Source organism: Melanotaenia boesemani, chromosome 22, assembly GCF_017639745.1.
Source record: "Melanotaenia boesemani isolate fMelBoe1 chromosome 22, fMelBoe1.pri, whole genome shotgun sequence".
NCBI lineage: Eukaryota > Metazoa > Chordata > Actinopteri > Atheriniformes > Melanotaeniidae > Melanotaenia > Melanotaenia boesemani.
Window position 1 is genome coordinate 9,558,958 of NC_055703.1, and position 17,597 is coordinate 9,576,554.

The 17,597-nt window shown below is 39.2% G+C and overlaps 1 protein-coding gene across 2 annotated transcripts in view; it reads right to left on the bottom strand.

Moving 5' to 3' along the window:
* The window catches only part of LOC121633808 (kelch-like protein 29), a 239,518-nt gene that overhangs the window by 73,637 nt on the left and 148,284 nt on the right, over positions 1–17,597 (bottom strand). For both annotated transcript variants that reach the window (XM_041976071.1, XM_041976072.1), the window contains 3 exons: positions 15,090–15,286; positions 13,230–13,342; positions 10,434–10,580 (listed from right to left, as the gene is read on the bottom strand). In XM_041976071.1, coding sequence (XP_041832005.1) covers positions 10,434–10,580; positions 13,230–13,342; positions 15,090–15,286 — 457 coding nt within the window. The remainder of the gene's footprint in view (positions 1–10,433; positions 10,581–13,229; positions 13,343–15,089; positions 15,287–17,597) is intronic.

Consider the following 17,597-nt stretch of genomic DNA (forward strand, 5'->3'; position numbering starts at 1 on the left):
CACACGCTATAAATAAATCATAATAAAACGCCAGTTGACAGCACAGAGGACAATTAACATTTAGACTATGGGAAAAAAATATTTTACAACTATGTCTTCATGTAGGCGTTCTTGTAAAAGGCACGTGTGCGCTAGCAAATCATGTTAGTAACTTAACATTTCCACACAGTTGAACCGGTTTCTGTGGGTCCAAATTTCTGGAATAACCTGAAATCAATTTGAACGACATCTATATTCAAAACATTCCTGTTTTCACAAGCGTACAATTAATTACTGTAAATTTATCAAACATCTTTCTAGTTTTGTTGTGTTCGCTGTGCTGCAAGTCAATTCACATATGTTTTGTTTTTATATTTAAATATCAGTGTATGCATGTATACATGTACATACTTCTGCTTGTCAGCGTTTATGTATGAAAACTGTATGTTGCTTGTTTACAGTGCATTGGGTTTACATGTAATGAAATATGCAATGTAAACACAATTGCTATTGCCATGTTGCTTGATACACAAACACTTTTGAATGAAAAATGGCACAGATATTAATGGTCAAAGTTTAATAAATTAATATTTTAAAACAAACAAAGAAAATAACACTAATTTCCTTATTTAGAAATAAGCTGCTTTAACCATTCCATAGTAGTAGAGCCCACAACACCATGAATGGTTTAAACTTATGAAAAGACAGACATTTTGGCACACTTTTAGAAAAAACGGAATACGCACATACACACCAGAGAATACATCTCATAATCATTTACATGCATGTGTAAGCACATAATTACTGACTTAAACTTTTATCATAGTGATATCAACAACAACATCGAGCAACATCTGGCATCTGGTAGATGTCAAATGTTAGCTTGTTTACAGACAGTGTTAGCCTTGTGGTAATAGAGGTAACCACAGGCTCCTATTAACTAGGATGGGTTAAATGCAGAGAAAGAATATCCTAGCTGGGATTAAGTATACAGTAGACTGTAAAAGTTCTTAATGGCACACACATTTTGTTTTCTCTTAACTGTGGAAAATTATACAAAAAAACAGGGATGCCACTTTACCATCTGTACATCCTAGCTACATACAATCCCACATCTGCTGTCGCCTCTCTTCACTTGCCAAATATCGTTTAACAGCAGTAAAAATACCTCATAGAGAACATCTGCTCTGTGCAAAAAGGCAAGGACATCTAGTGCTACTACATTACAGGAAAATATCCACCCAAAAACACATTCAGAAGAAAAAATAGACCTGCACACATAAATTAAAAAAATAGCCAATTGGTTGTATCTACAATAGCAACAATATATTGTATGATTACAGCTTGTTGCAACAATATGTCACCACACAGTGGGAACATAGCACAAATATTCTGCTAATAGACGTTAATCTGGTCTACTCAGTCTGAAAAATGATTTGACTGTAAATCTTTTTAAAGGGTTTAAGACAACCTGAGGCTGGCCTCTGATTAAATAAACAAGCAGGGAGTAATCATTCATTCACAATGAGGAAATGAATTGTTCCGTAAACAGCATGGGAGATCCTGTTTATATGGAAAAGCTATAGCTGTTTTCTTTATTGAATATAAGCACATTTTTGCAACCCCTGCTTATTTTGCTCCATTTAAAAAAAAAAAAAAGATAGAAAAATTTAAATAAAATTATTAGTAAATAAAGTATATATGTATAATTAGACTCTAATTTTAATTAATAGACAACTCACTCTTCTTTTTCAGTTTCGGATTTACCCTCTACCTCCATTCCTGTTCCTCTGTCTTCCTCCCACACATGCATATATCGGCATGGAAATGAAGCAGAGTTGCACACTTCATGCTAATATTCAAATCCAATGTGTCAGACTCAACGAAAAACAGGAGTCCTTCTTCTTGTCAGTCACTGAACTCCTCAAGCAGAAATTAGTGCACATGCTCTTCTCTCAAAACTGTCTTTCTTTTATTGTAAATGAGTTTTATGTTTGTGGTTTTAAGAAAAAAATGTCTCAAATATGACCAGCAAGGAACCCAAGGGGCATTTTAAGTTACTTGCAGACTGAAAGTGTGGCTTCCCAGCGCCGTCTAACACATGGAAATCTGAAAATATCTGAAGATGTGGCTATTTGACTGCTGTTATTCATTAAACTTTTGTGAGAAATGAGGCCTCAAAGTGTCTCCCACTGGAAATTTCCTCCAAAATAATCCAAATTCAAATACAGAATTGACTGTTTTTTGACCAACTTAGCCCAAATACTATTATTTGAAGCATGGATTAGCATCTTCTGATATTTTACAGGACTTCTGCCAAGCTGACCTGTTGCTGGTTTTCTGGTAGCTGGTCACAAATGTTTGATGGATTACCATGAAATCAGGGACTGAGATTCGTGTTCCACTCAGGATGAGATATAATCACCTTTAAGCACCATGTCAGAATTAAATTTAGTCCTTTCATGCTCAATGACTTGTAAAACTAGTAACATCTCCCTCTGCCTCAAATGTGCTTTGTGTATTACCAAATGAAAAAAAAGCATTACTCACAAAAAATTAGGGATATTCAACTTTCAGGTGAACTTTACAGAAAATGTGAAAAGGTCATCTAACACTGATGTATCATGAATGTATGATATTTAAATAGAATCTTCACCTTTATATCAAACAATTGTTGAAGCAAAAGCTAAAGACAGTGATGAGTACACCACAACATAAAATATCAGTGTCTCCATAACTTGTCATGTGGCGTTATTTAGATCAATGATGCCAAAATGTGAATTTAGCAGTCAACTCATGCTTAAGAAACTTTTTTTGTGTGTGTGTGGTTAATCACCTAGCTAGAGAACAGCGTGTTGTGAAGTAATGTGCTTTTACATTTTTTTTTAAAAAGTCAAATGAATGGTTAATATATATAAAAAAAAATATATAGGTGTATATATATTAGTTGTAAAAATTTAAAGGCCAACATAGTTTAAAGAACGTTAACATTATTTTTTAATCAATAGGAAAAAGAGAAGACCATTATTGAGGGTAATACTGCTAGTTGGCTAGCTAGCTAGCGATCCAAAATATGCAAGCTACCTGGCTAGCCAAATACAGCTAATTTTTTTTGTTGTTGGTATTACACAATTTGTTGAGTTGCTTGTCATTTGTCTTCAAATGTAATGTTACATGCAACTATATTATTTGTGACATTGAGGCATAAAACATAAAAAACACCAATATAAAGGAACCTAGAGACAATACCCACTTAAGTTGTTAGCATTCCCATCATATAAGTAAGCTGGTATTCACATTCACCTAAAAACACTGCAGCAGTTTGAAAATACTATAAAAGGTTTCAAAAAAACAAAAGGGATGAAATCATTGTCATTTTACATTTCAAAAACATTTCCAACATATACCTTCTCGGTGAAATTATCCATAATTTTTTAGTGTGACACATCATTCTTCTTGTTGTAGGAATAAAATAAAAACTGAAAGTTGAATGTCTCCAAAACATGTCTGAGAGGTAAGTAAAAGTCTTGATATTTATAGGTTGAAACTTTTCATGGTGTTAATACAGGTAAATATTGATGGCAGCTATGGCGTTCAGGCTTTTATCATTCCCAGGAAGCATGGAAAGTGCATACACCGGATGCATGCCTTATGAACAGTGCTAAAAGGGTTGGATGTTCATTTGTCCATATACAAGTGAATGTGTGTGACATGAAGCAGCTAAATGAGAGTACTCTTGACACTCAGGGCCATGAGTGACATACTCTCAGCAGATGAGAGTATCTAGCTCAATTTCTCACCATCTCCATCAAGCTTTAGAGCAATCACTCACTTATCCACACACATGCAGAGTGAATGCGGGCATAGTCACCTGCCATTTTCATCTTCCCACTTATTCACCAAGCAACCCTTACAGATTTTTAAACAGAGGTGATATTTAATAGATGAAAATGCCAAAAGCCATTGTGCCAACAGCAAAACACAGAGGCTACTGTAAAGCATCCGTCACATTTCTAATGAGGAGTTCAATATTTTTCTAACTCCTGTAGCATATGGAAAGTATCCACAGGAGACTGACGGCATATGGAGATAATCTTTTAGCTTGTCAGCCCACTCATACATTTCCCCCCTCTTCTATGCTCAAGCTTGTGTACTACTCATGGGGATCCCATATGATTATCTGCTTATATCACAACATAACCTTGATAACACTGCGTGACCTCACCTTAATAATGATCTCCACCTTAAACACACAGTGACTGAAAGCACAAACCAGCCAAGTTAACATTCTCGGTGCCAGCATAAACATACTTCCTGCCATTTAAATGCAATTATTGCCAAACTTGATAGAAAAATGCTGCTGCACAGCCCAGCTTTAACTGTTTCCCTTCTTGCTTTGTTCACTCTCACAAACACACAAATACTCCGGCAGGTGGACAGAGGATGTGAATAGGTTGAGCCCGGTGAAAGGCAGGGATAATGTGTCTAACAGGGAGACTCTCAGATCTGTCAAAGGCAGCAGAGAAGCAGCCGGGAGGCCGGCATCCGCTAACACAGATGACAAATGTCCACTGAGCATTTCCCATTCCGCTACTGTCAGCGAGGACTAACACCTCTTACCGTGAGTGTGTGTGCCACGATTCAGTGCCATGGCTGCATCAAACAAATGACACACAAACGGTCCTATCTATTCGCTGTGCTTTGAGCTGATTGGAGTGTGTGTCTGCTTTAGAGTAATAAATGGGCAACCCAAAGCTTTTAAAACACCCTTATATGAAAAATAATAAAACAAAATGCACACACACAGTTTTTCAAGTGTATGCACAACAGAGCACATGCCCATGTTTACCCTAACAGCACTGAAAAACCCACTCATCTGAAAAGACCGCAGCTCTGTGCCCTTTTGAGTGTAAGTGCAGGTTTCTGTGAGGAAAATACATGCATGTGTTTTTTTTTCTTCTGCCAGCACAATATGTGCAAGTAAAATATGCTCTTGCAAATGGCACTACATTTGCATCCAAGTGAAGCTTTGCTAAGCCTGTTTGTGTCCTCTTTTGACTTCATGACTATTTGTGCTAATCTTCCAGAAGGATGGATGGGAGATGGAGTTAGATGTAGCAGGACAACAGATGCAGGATGCTGCCCTGAGCAACTACTGACAGGTGCGATGTGTTCTCCTCTGAGGCCTGTTTCAGCATGAATTCATTCACTCCCCCACCTTAAAAAAAGCTCTCTTCTGATGAGTTTTATAAAAAATATATAGATTACTATAAAACTTTCTTGCATAATTTAAACTCCCTACATCAACTTTGATGTCCAGTGGTATCCAATAACATTGTAACATCTGTATTTTTCTCTTGATAACACTTTTATTATTCCATGTAAACTTTTGAGGAAAAAAAAAACATGAGGCCTAATTTATTAGTTCTCTGTAAATCATGCAGCTCTTGTGTGTTGATAAGTGAACCCACAGGAGATGAAACGCCTCTGGATTTGCAGCCGCCGTGGTTGAGTGACTGCGGTTCAACTGGCTGCACACATCAGGACTGAGCGCGCTCCGGGACAACAAAGGACACAGATGAGAATGGACATCCGGAGTTCACTGGCTTGCATCAGATCTCGATTGCGTTCTAATACAAGAGTCGTACTTGAGCCGATATACAAGTGATTCCCAGTCTTGTGTGAAAGTTCAAGCGTCCAGCATGGATATAAACGGCAACATCCTGTGAATCGTGTAAATCCCTATTTGGATTAAAGAACGAGAAAAAGAGGGCAAAGAAAGGTGAAAAAAAATACATAAATAAATAAACTTTATCCAGGGCATCGATCTCCACTGCCTGGCTTCGTCTCTTTAAACTGATCACATGGGCAGTGGCCCATGTAAGGCTTGTTTCTGCTTACTCTACAGCAGTTTCAGTTTCCTCTCCAAGGATGATTGTTGTGACATAAAGCTTCTCTTATCCAAAAGCAAATTAACTACTCCAGGAGAGGTTCAAGATGAAAAAAAAATCTATTTTCAGTTTAAAAAAAAAAAAGAAGAGTAAATTAAAAGTGATGCTTGTGTCAGTAGGGTCACTGGTAGTTTTGAAGCTAAATGAATCGTGAAACAGTGAGGGAAATAACCGTGCTCAGCCTCAAAGCATTTCTCTCTTTGATAATTTTATACACTAACTACATAATGATAGGATCATTTGTTCTGGGAAACTGATTTTTCTTCTTTCTAATGAGTGTCGACAGAAAAAGAACTTAAAAAAAAAACCTGCATTACCAGTCAATTGTATAAAATCTTCGAACATAATCAGCAGCAACTTATAAAAAGTGATACCTTTAACAACATTAATTTGGCATGGGAACTGCAAATGTCAGTGCTGGCTATTGTTATTTCTGATGAGTGGACAGCAAGTCCTCTCTAATGGCAAGTCTGGCCTTTTTCCTTTTTTTTTTTATATATCACAAAATAGACCATTAACTGTCCTTTTGAGCTGTTACATTAGGTGGCCACTTTCCAAAGAGCCAATTAATCAGCTTCTTTTGTCAGGTTAAGTCACCTGGTGAGATAGGATCCCATATGAAATATGCTGAAGTGAAGCGTAATGGAGGTCCTATTCAGGGATTTGGCAGGAACCGGTTGGTTATAATTGGAGCCATGTGTCTGTGGTGCTTGTACAAAAGGGTTCGGGTGAAAAGAAGGATGGGTCTGTCTGTCAGCACCTTCAGAGATGCATGATGTGGTCTGTCTGGCCTCCTGTTTGTTTTGATGGACACAACATGTAAATGAGGAGGTGGGGTATTTCGTTGTACTTTAGTATCCAGTACTGCTTAAAGTAGCAGTAAAGCCATCTCTTACTTCTTTATAGATTGCCAGGAAAAGGGCAAACAGATGAAAAAATGTATTCAAATGTGCAAACATAGATGGAAATTCAGGATATGAAATTATAAAAAAAAAAAAAAAAAAAAAAAAAAAAGCTTTAGTCAATATTTGGTGTAAGACATATAGTCTGAACCTTGTTAGAGAAGCTTTCTTGTCATTTTTAAAGTAGGCATCAGGAATAGTTCTCCAGGCTTCCTGAATGACATTTCAGAGCTCTTCTTTGGATGTTGGCTGCTTCTTGTTCTGTTCTCTGTCAGGATGATCCCATACTGCTTCAATAATGGAGCCCTGGCTCCACGAGACCTGCTACCACTGATTTTCAGTCCACTTTTTGTGTAACTTGTCATAACTCCAGCCTTTTCCCCCGTTCTCCTTCCATAAGGATGGTTTTCTTAGCAGCCACCATCCAAGGAAACCATGGATCAACTAAAGGTCCAGATGCATCTCTCAGGTCCCGTGTCAGCTCTTTGCTGGATTTTTTCCTATTTCTAACAGACATCACTGACATATCTACTATAGATAACTGTTGTGGTCTGACACTTATTTTGTTCTTCTCTTTTCCAGCATCCTCAAGTATCATATGAACAACTTGTACACCATGCTGAGATATACCAAGTTTTAAAGAAATAGATCTTGGGGAATCATCTTGTTGCTACAAAAATACAATTTCTATCAAACACAAATGTAAACAAGTTATGTGATTTAGTGACAAATTGCTGCTAACTTGTAATTTAAAATAAGTTCTTTTTATATTTTCTGTAGATTTGATGGTTGGTCATCCCTTCAATGAGATTGCTTTCTTTTTGCTTTAGTGACTCATGGGTCAATGTTTGGTAGCTTAAACAAAAACAGATCCTGCTAAAAATGGTCAGGTAGAAGGACAGGACACAACAAAAGAGAGAAAAAGCAGCCAGTGTTGAAAGTAAAACATTCAGAAACTTGAATAACTACTGCTCAGGACCACTTTGAAAAAATGTCCGTGAATAAATGAAGGGTGTCTAAACATTTCTGCAAAGCACTGGATGAATAATTGATTCAGGCTGAAACAAGCTACTGTGTTTACAACTGGACCATGATAATCTGTACACTTCTCTGCTCCCTAGTCTGTGATTAACTGATATATGATTGCATAAGTATCAATCTTCATAATGTTTTGTGAAAAAGCAGAAAAGCCCATGATCAATATGACAACTTACTCCTATGAACATTAAACAGGGGTTAAAGTTGTAAAGCTGCTGAAAAGCTATTTTGTCTTCTTTTTAATCGCTTGGAACTCCCTTTTTACTTAAGTTTACAGACAGAGAACTTAGAAAAAAACTCAAACAGCTCTCTCTTTTATTCAGCGACTATGTGTCTCAAAGCAAACCATTAATAATGTTTAAATACTACCCCTGTCTTTAAAGTGATGTCCGGGCCCTGCTTCCTGGCGCTAGCGGTTGTTATTAACAGAATAGTGGCGGGAGAAAATTGCATATTATTTACACAGCGCCTTCAATATGCCACTTTTCCATTCTATACCCTGCAGCTTACAACCCACAGGACACGTGCTGACACACAAACCTAGAAAGACGTATGTTAAAGCACACGCTCAGATGAATGCAAACTCACACAAACTTCACTCAAGGCTTAAAGCTTTTCATCCCCTGCTGCTGTTCTTTTTATTTTCTTTTTTTCAGCTGTGCTGTGACATCCTGCCCTGACATGTCATTAAAAAGTGTCACAGGTTCTGGGGGAGCGATTTCCGCCACGCTCCGTCGCCGAACGGGCAGAAGGGACAGAGGCGAGGGAGGAAGGGAATGATGAGCTGGAGTTGGACCATGCGTATAAACTCAGCCGCCGGGGCCACGTCAACTTCTCCTGTGGTGCAATGGAGGCAGCCCACTCTGTCTTCTCTCCTGTCCTCTCTCCAGGCAGTGGGCTTGCTAGTTGTTTTTTATAAGTCACACATGGACAGGAGATTTGAGCTCAATCACATCTTTGCTTCCTAGATGTCATGGCTGTGTGCAGAGGCACAAAGCCATTGGGTATATCAGATTAGAACATAGGCCTCTTTTTCCATTTCACTTTTCTCATTTCTCACCATCTCTTTTATCAACCACCTCCTTCACCTTTTTCTGTCTTTCTGCCGCGCTCCAATTCTTTCCCTCTCTCTGGCTTTCTTCTCACCACTCCTTTTCTCCCTAAAGACAGGGTGACCCTGGCGTCTCGTCTCAGCAACCAGTGCGGTGGGTTGTTCAGACAGCTGGGAAAAATTCTTCTACTTCATCTGACTAACTCACCTCTGCACCTCTCCAATAGAGTGTGAGATTGGAGAAAACTGCTGGACTGAGCTGGCTAGAGCTGACAGTGGTCGTATACTCTTAAAACTGCTGTTGTGTTATACTTATGGGTATTTGCAAATTTGCTCATTCTTACCAGTGAGTGTACAAATTGCAATTTGAGGTGTGTTTGCAGGAGGAAAGTTTTATTCCAATGTCAAAATACCTCCATAAAATTTCTGACAGGGATCATCATCGACTTTTCAACAGCTTATCCTTGTGTTGAACTTAATACTTTAAGATCTTCCACCACAAAAGATTTTCTGATGGATTTCACTATAATCACTAGAGTGCCACATATCAAAGGATAAATGTTGAATGTTTAATCTGAAAGGTGAGAAATTCAAATATTGACGTATGTGCCTCATAAAAGTAGGTGCCAATAAAAAAACATTGATTGCTGAGGTCTGCACTGAATCTGATCGAGCTGATAAGAGGCAGCTCCTCCACTTTCTGGTTGATGAGGAGACATTACTTTAAGGGAATGGTTCTTGCAGTGATGGGCCAGTATAATTTATCTGATAATAATCTAAGTTCCATTTAAAAATAAAAAAAAGAAAAGCTATAAAATACTTTAAAATCATCAGTTTGAAATTCATGGACTCATAAATACCTCACAACGTCAGTTTTTTCCTAGCTGAGCAGATATATGTCCATTGTATAGGAGTCCATTTACCTTTTCATGCATGTGGGTTGGAGCTCACGCTCTCACCTTGAGGCTCATCGATTCCATGCCTGTTAAAATTTGACCTGCTATAGCTCACTGTCAATACCCATCGCAGGGATATAACCTTTGATTATGATTAACTGCCTTGAGGAATAAGTCAAACACCTGTTCGCTGTACAGAAAAAGGACTGTGGCTGTTTGTGTTTATGTAGTTATTTTCCTCATGTAGTACAGTGTCTAACAAACAAATAAAGAGTAACTAATATGAGAGTGCATAGTGAGGGCATAGCTCTCTTGGGAATATGAACAACTGCTATGTAAGCCTGCATCTGAAGCAGAAAGTTGATGAACACGACTAGGAGAGAACAAGGAGTCACTTGTCTGGTTTCGCATGCTGTGCACCCCCAGGAGAAGATGTGGAGGCTCTAAAGAACAACTGTTTTAATAGTGAGCTGTACACCAACAGGATCTGTGTTGTCAGTGGTAACAAGAGTTTTGTCTTGCCTTGTGTGTTTCACAATACAATTACAGTCTGTGTTCATTTTGGCAGAAAAGAAAAAAGAGCAGACACTGGCTTTTTTTTTTTCTTTTTCATTACCTGTACTCTGGAGTTGGGGTCTTGTTTGATCCACTTAATGATGGTCTCATAAACCAGCTCCTCGGCCTTTGTGTTTAGACTGTCATTGGACAGATACGCCACCAGGTCCTCCTTAGAAACGCTCAAGATCTCCTCCTGACCTGCCACCTGAAAGAGGTCAAATGTCCAACATGTCAACACGTTTTATGTTTTTTTTTTTTTTTTAATTTTTGTTTTGTTAACAAACAAGTTAAAAGAAGTTCTCTTTGAAACACCATCTGCCTTGCACCTGTGTAAGCTGCCTGTTGGAATGGGACTGATCTTGATTTTAGAAATCCTGCTTGCAGATAACAGAGCTTCAGCTTAAATTTTTTTTGGCTTAACTCAAAGAAACTCCATGCTTTCAAGAAGAAAACGCCGTGTTCTAGTGCCAAACTCTAAGCATACAGCATTCTGTACAGTGCAGCTCAAACACCCAAAAGAAGTACAGTTTCCACAACAAGTTATCTTTTTAAAAAACTAGATTTGCAAGGACAATCTTCAGATTTACTTCTACCATGTCAATTACACAACATAATTACAGACATTTAACAGAAGAGAGCTGTTTCTTTCATGTTGATTTACTAGCTAGTTAACATCATACATATGAGGATTTCACTGATAATGCCTTCATTAAGACTTTTGGTAATATTTAGAAAAAGTGTGCGCTATACAGATGCTGCATTTTCATCCCATAATGCTGAATATGACCATTTCTCGTTCTCAATTCAAATGTTGAACCCAAACAACAGAGGCAAACACAGTGCAGAGTATAGTTCATAGATAGCGATTTTAGATACAGTGGATTTCATGCACATTGACTTCCTTCAGTCTCTCTTCCCTGAAAACTTTACAGCAAAGATAATTTATAATGTATTACCTTTTTTATGTTTGGAGAGGAACAAGCTACAGTAGCTGTTTCCCCTTCTGTGTCCAGCTTTTATACTGAGCTAACTGTCTCCAGGTTGGATATTCATATTTAATGAACAGACCTGCGCTGGGTTACTGACCTTATTATCTACAGTAATTCTCAGAGAAAATAAGTGAAGAACAATCTCCTCCAAAAGTATGAAAACGCTGGTGTGCTTAGTTTTACTAAAAACAGGAGTATTAAAGAATACAGTACTAAAACCAGTTATTATTTAGTGCTGCAGATAGAATAGCTGCAACTTCTAAATGTCCTAAAATCATTTGAAGTTTTAACTCAAAGCAATTTTACCGCTTCATAAGGGTCAGGGTCAACATTCATTCTCTTGCAGATATTAACTTATTCTGTGTCTAGTCTGCATGACAGATGCTAAACTGTTTCTAAGCTGACAGCTCGGGTTAATGACCCACATCCAACTGTAGTGTCTGAATCAACTGTCCAAACATAGCTTCAGGTTGCAGAGACTAAAATGGGTCAAGGATCATCTAGAAATGCATTAAGGATGACTGGAACAGTCTTATGAACATACAAGTCAAGGCTCAGTAACCTTGTTTCTGTTCATGTTGGTCTTCAAGTGTATAAAGGCATGCTTCAGTGCATAACAGAAAAAATAACAAGGGTTTAAAGTTTGGGTGCATTTTGCTTCAGCTGCTTGCAGCAGCTCTGATGCAAATTCTTCCAACTCCTTTCATGTCACAAGACAATGACCCAAAGTCTAGCTTAAAAAAAAAAAAAACAGAACAAACAAACAAATTAAGAAAACATGGAGAAGGATGGCAAGCTATCAGACATGACCACCTCAGTAATCTGACCTCAGCCCTATTAAATTTGTTTAGGTTAAGCTCGACAGCAGCACTTGAACCATGTACAGCTGCTCTGGGAATGTCTCAGACCTGCACGTGGAGGGATTATTGCAAACCACCTTGAAAAAGAGGGGAAAAAAACTCCCTGGCAGGCTGATCAAATTTTGCAGAGCTGACATCGAAACCATAGGTGGCTGATTTCAGAAATAAAACATCCACTGTCGATAACCTTGTAAGATTAAATTTACATAGCTTTGCATTTCCTGACAGTGTTGAATGTTATCAAAATGAACTTAAGCCAAAGTTGTGCTGGAAAACTTTATTTTTTTTATCCTTTTGAACTGTAGGCCTATTCATTTGAAACTGTATTAATGGTTTGAGATGAATAGCTGTCTCCACTGTCAAAGCTAAGGTAAGATTATGTGTATTATACTCTATGATGGCACCAGGATAAGGGCAGAGAAGCAGCATGCTTCCCAACCTTAGAACACATTTTCCGATGCTCTCATTTTCTATTCTATGTAATTTTCTTTTAAAGTTACAGGAAAAATGAAAAGTTTGAATTCCTTTTGCTAGTGTGCATCAAAGCACTGCAGAGTGTTTTTACATGATGTTATCTAAAAAGCTGTTCTGTGCAAAGCACATTGTGCAGACACACTGTTCTACAGTAAATAGCATCACTTCATGTTCATAAATCCCTCAACTGAGACAAGCGATTTAATATAAGTACTGAACCAACAGGGCCATGTGATATTTACTGGTTAAACAGAAACAGTTCAGTGGGCTATGCACATGTTTGAAATGTTAGACTTAAATCTCAATCTGGAAACTGCAGGCTTAATTAAAATATTTTGGTTTCAATATAAGTACTGAAACTCACAAAAATATGCTAAAGTAAAACAAGTAATTTATGCACTATGATCAAACTCTAATTTCCATTTTGTGATGGTGATCACTTGCTCATTTTTTCTCTCAGTTGCAAAGCCTCTGTGCAAATTTGTTCCACAGGAATAAACAAATAAAGAACAATGATGAATCTCTACTCACCTCAGGGAAGTTCTGCAAAGCAAAGGCTTTAGCCATGTTGTGAAGCTCAGTGCAACTCATGGCTTCAGCCATAGCCAGCACTCCCAGACAGTTAGCAGCCGTCAACTGTTTCTCTGGAGTCAATAAAGAAGGTCAGAGACCCAAGGAGAAAGGGGCAAAGACGGAGAGGACAGAGGAAGCAGAATAAGACAGAAACAAAAGACACAAGCAGATTGATTAAGATGGGGGAACAAAACACAATTCAGACATCCATAAAAAGATGTACAAAGCTGCAAAAACAGACAAAGCGGCTCCAGGTAGCACAGACTCAGAGCCTGCTGGGTTGTGTATCTGCTGGAGACTGAGGGAGAACAAGTATAATAACTCAGAACAGCTCTGGGGACAAACAACGAGGGGAATCGATTGCTCACAGCCCAGGCATGAGGTGGAGGATATCAGGGAGCGGGATGTGGGATTAGCTGGGCCACCTTAAAGAAGTCCTTTCAGATCTCAGGATCTACTACACACAGACAGACACACACATTGAGCCAAGAATACGTGAAACTATCCTGATGGCAAGGCCAGCAGGGAGGAGGCTTATGCCACTGTCTGTGAACCTTTCGTTCCTTTTCTTAAAAATACACATTGCTGTTTATCACAGGAGAGAGAAGTTGTGCTGTGCAGCATATATTTACACTGAAGTGGGCAAAGGAAACAATCCTTTTTATTAGTTTCTTTATTGCAGTTGGGGCTGCAGCTAAATTTGTGAGCAAGAGTGTGATGTGTGACACAATGTAGAAATCACTGCTGTGTGTAGCATATTGCTGATTCACCTCTAAGCCATTCAAAAAAAATAGTCATGATTTCTTATACAGTAGCCAACACACAATAAGCAATTTGTTCTTTTTGTATCCTTAAATCTGAAGATGTGTGAAAAAAAAATCCAAATTGTAAGCTGGAAGTAGGTTGAGGAAATGTTTGCCATTTCCTCCTCAGAGTATTTGTTACATACTTCAATAATTTCTGACACAGTATCAATTTTTGCTCAAGGACACATGCCTGTGTCTGTATTTCTCCCCTTTTAATGTGCTAAAATGTCATGAATCTTGTCAGGGAAGAATGGATTGATATCTCACCAGCAAAGAAGGCTACAAAGGGCTTCTCTGTGTTCCCTGGTGTTTTGGGGGTTTTTTTCTCCCAAAATCGAGGAAAACAAATCAATAACGTGAGCTTCTGGTTCTCTTTTAATTTCCTTTCACTCCTTTCCTGTTGCTGACCTTTTTGCCAACATGCACTTCCCTTGAGTTACTGATGCCCAAAACAATTTATTAAAAGGAATGCAAAAGTTGACATTTGGTTGTCTGACACGCTGAAATCTGCAACATGCCATTTGCCTTTCATGTGACCACTTGGGCCCCCACAACCACTCCCTTCTTATGCAGCACTTTCCATACCTTGTCCAAGTATCAATCTCTTTTTTTTTTGCTTTTTTTCCAATTCTATCGCAGTCTAGGCCAGAGGATTTGACATTTAAGTGACAATTGTTCCCTGACCTTTTTAGAAATCTGTGCCCGTGCTTGGGCCTGCCTACTGGGACAAGATCAGAGGCATTGTGCCCAGCTAAGAGAGCTAGCAGGTGGAATTCTAACATGGATGTGAGTTCTGGAAACATGACAAATGTGGGTGCAGTCTGGAAGGAAAATGTAGGTTTCTGCATCAGACATTCTGTAAGGTTGTGCATAGTGGTAAGGCTTGATTCTGCATGTAGCAAGAAAGGCTGCATAGTATTTCTGATGTAATAAGCCTGCACAAACTTGCTGATATAAGCAGGTAACTTGTGCACACACATCACCACATTGCCATTTTCTAGGTTTGTCCTACCTAAGAAGGAGACACAGACTTTACAGAAGGTGTTAAAACGGAACTTGTTGGCAGCCTCCAGCAGCGTCTTGGCATTGGCCGAGTCGATGACCAGAGATCCCGTGTAGACAAATTCAAGCAGCAGCTCCAGCACATCAGCGCTGATGTTGCTCATGTTCACCTCCAGCATCTCCCCGCTCCTCGTCTCCCCTGACGACCTGACCAACCAATCATGGCAGAGAGAGGAGAGTTAGGGGTTTTCTTATAGAAAAACATAATAGACCAACCCCCCCCTCCCCAAATAATGAATAATAATTTAAAAAAAAGAGGACAGGGACTCAAATACACGTATGCAACACACAACACCTAAACACACCTGGGTCGGTACGAGAGTTAGGAGAAAATAAGAGAATCATTACACAATGATTTAACAATGTAAAGCAAAAAAAGGGACAAAAACAGAACTTTGGGTGGTTTCTGCTTTTCTATGGGGCTAGCAGATTCGTAACTATAGTGCTGCATCTGTAACAAAATGTCTCCTCTGTGCGAAGATTAGGCAAACAAAAGTTATTGCTTTGTTTTGACAGGCATGCATTTCACATGTGTTTTCATGTATGCATGGTCTTAATGGGGAACATGCATAGATAACAGGGCACATATGAGCTAAAACACAGAAAACAGAGAGATTTCTAGTAGAAAAGTGATGGCACAGCTTGCAGACTGACACGTGACAGAATCTTAAGTGTGCTGGGTTAAAGCATGTTGCACTGCAGAGCACTCGCCGTTTGTGAGTCTACTCTGCCGCTGCCGTGTTGGATATCAAAGCAGCGTGTCCACTTCTACTGGCCTGATGTTAAGAGGTGCCAGGGAGTGCTTGGATGAGCAAATTAAATAGAATATGATATCTCTTCGTAATGCAGAGCCTGATATATGCAGGGAGAGGAGGGCCGCTTGCAGAACTGGGCCACGTTGTGACTTCACCGGGATCAAATGGCCGAGATTAGTTCGAATGCAGGATCCCCTTGGGGAGGTATGAGAGCGTTAAATAACACCTCACCACCCATGTTTAATGTCCCATGTGAAACAATAATCCACTCAAGGACAAAATAAATGGAATCAAAGACCCGCAGACAGCATGCCCCCCACTACTATGTCTCGCTCCCTGTGGATACGAACATCAACAATATAAAAAGTAGCCTATATTAAGATGGATGGAGGCTGTTTAGTCCTGCCAGTCATGGCAGCAAAGTGATTACGCTCTGTCTGTTTCTGTGAGTGTATATGTGTGTCTGTTTCTCACTTTTGAAGAGGTCCGTTTGTTGGATTAGAAATAATGACAAACAGTCAGCATTTGGTGAGACACAGACAGCAAAAAAAGAACCCAAGATGAGACAGATAGACAGAATGGTTGGAGTGAGGGAAGCAAAAGGAAGGGAGGCAGGGTGAGAGGGTTCTTCCACAGGGAGCCAGCAGCCATCCTTCTGAGGGAGGGTTTGGGTTGTTCCATGACTGTGCCTTGGTCTTTTAAATAAGAGATATCCCCACCCACCCCCGAAAAAAATACACCATCACACCTAAACAGAGCCTCTGTCCCCGCTGCAATAATCATCAGTAGCCTGTGGTGTATGAACTGAGACATTAGTTGTCATTTATGAAGCGTACTCAGGTGGTGAGAGGGGAGAAGGACATCCAAATAAAATTAAAGACAACTGCGTTTGTCTCTGGATGGACATTGGCTGGAAAAACCAAAGTAGTTACTCTTTGTCCTCCTGCAAAGCAAAAAGCCACATAGTGTTATTGTGATTTTTCTGCACAAAGCCCTGCAGTGGGGGCAGGTCGTAGGACAGAAAGAAGGGAAGGGAAAGGGGAGTGTTGTTCAGGGTTAAAGTGATGGAAGGAGGTGGGAAGAAAAGAGGGAGAAAGGGAGAAAAGCCAAAAAAAAAAAAAAAAAAAAAAATTAAATAAATAAATAAAAGAAGAGCATGCTCATCATCCTGGTCAATTAGTGCAATAGGATCCAGCTCAAGAGGCAGTTTGTTTTTTCTGAGCACTTATGTTATGGAAATTACTTTTCCGGAGCTCTTTAAAAGAGGTGGATATTTATGCTGCGTTTGATTGCAGACTTGAATTTAAATAGTGGAAGAGGGAGGCAAGGAGGAGCAGGACAGGAGAGACAGGAGAGGAGATAGGGCAAGGGCGGGAAAAAGATGGGCACACTCAAGCAAAGAAATTTGTTTGTGAAAAATGCATCACTTATTCAAGAGGAAGTCTTAAAATCAGTGCAACTGTCAAAGTGGTGGTGAGCAGGGGTGGGGTGGTGGGGGGCAAAACACACACACACACACACTTGCACACTTTCTAATAAATCCTTCAACCTAAAAAAAGGCCATTTACAGGGAATACATATAGCTTGTTCTAACAAGACCATTTATTCAGTGGAGGCACATACACTACCGAGGCAAGCTGAGATAGAAGATGCAAAACCGAGACCATCTAGGCTAAAAATGGCTCGCATTTACATCTTGTCAC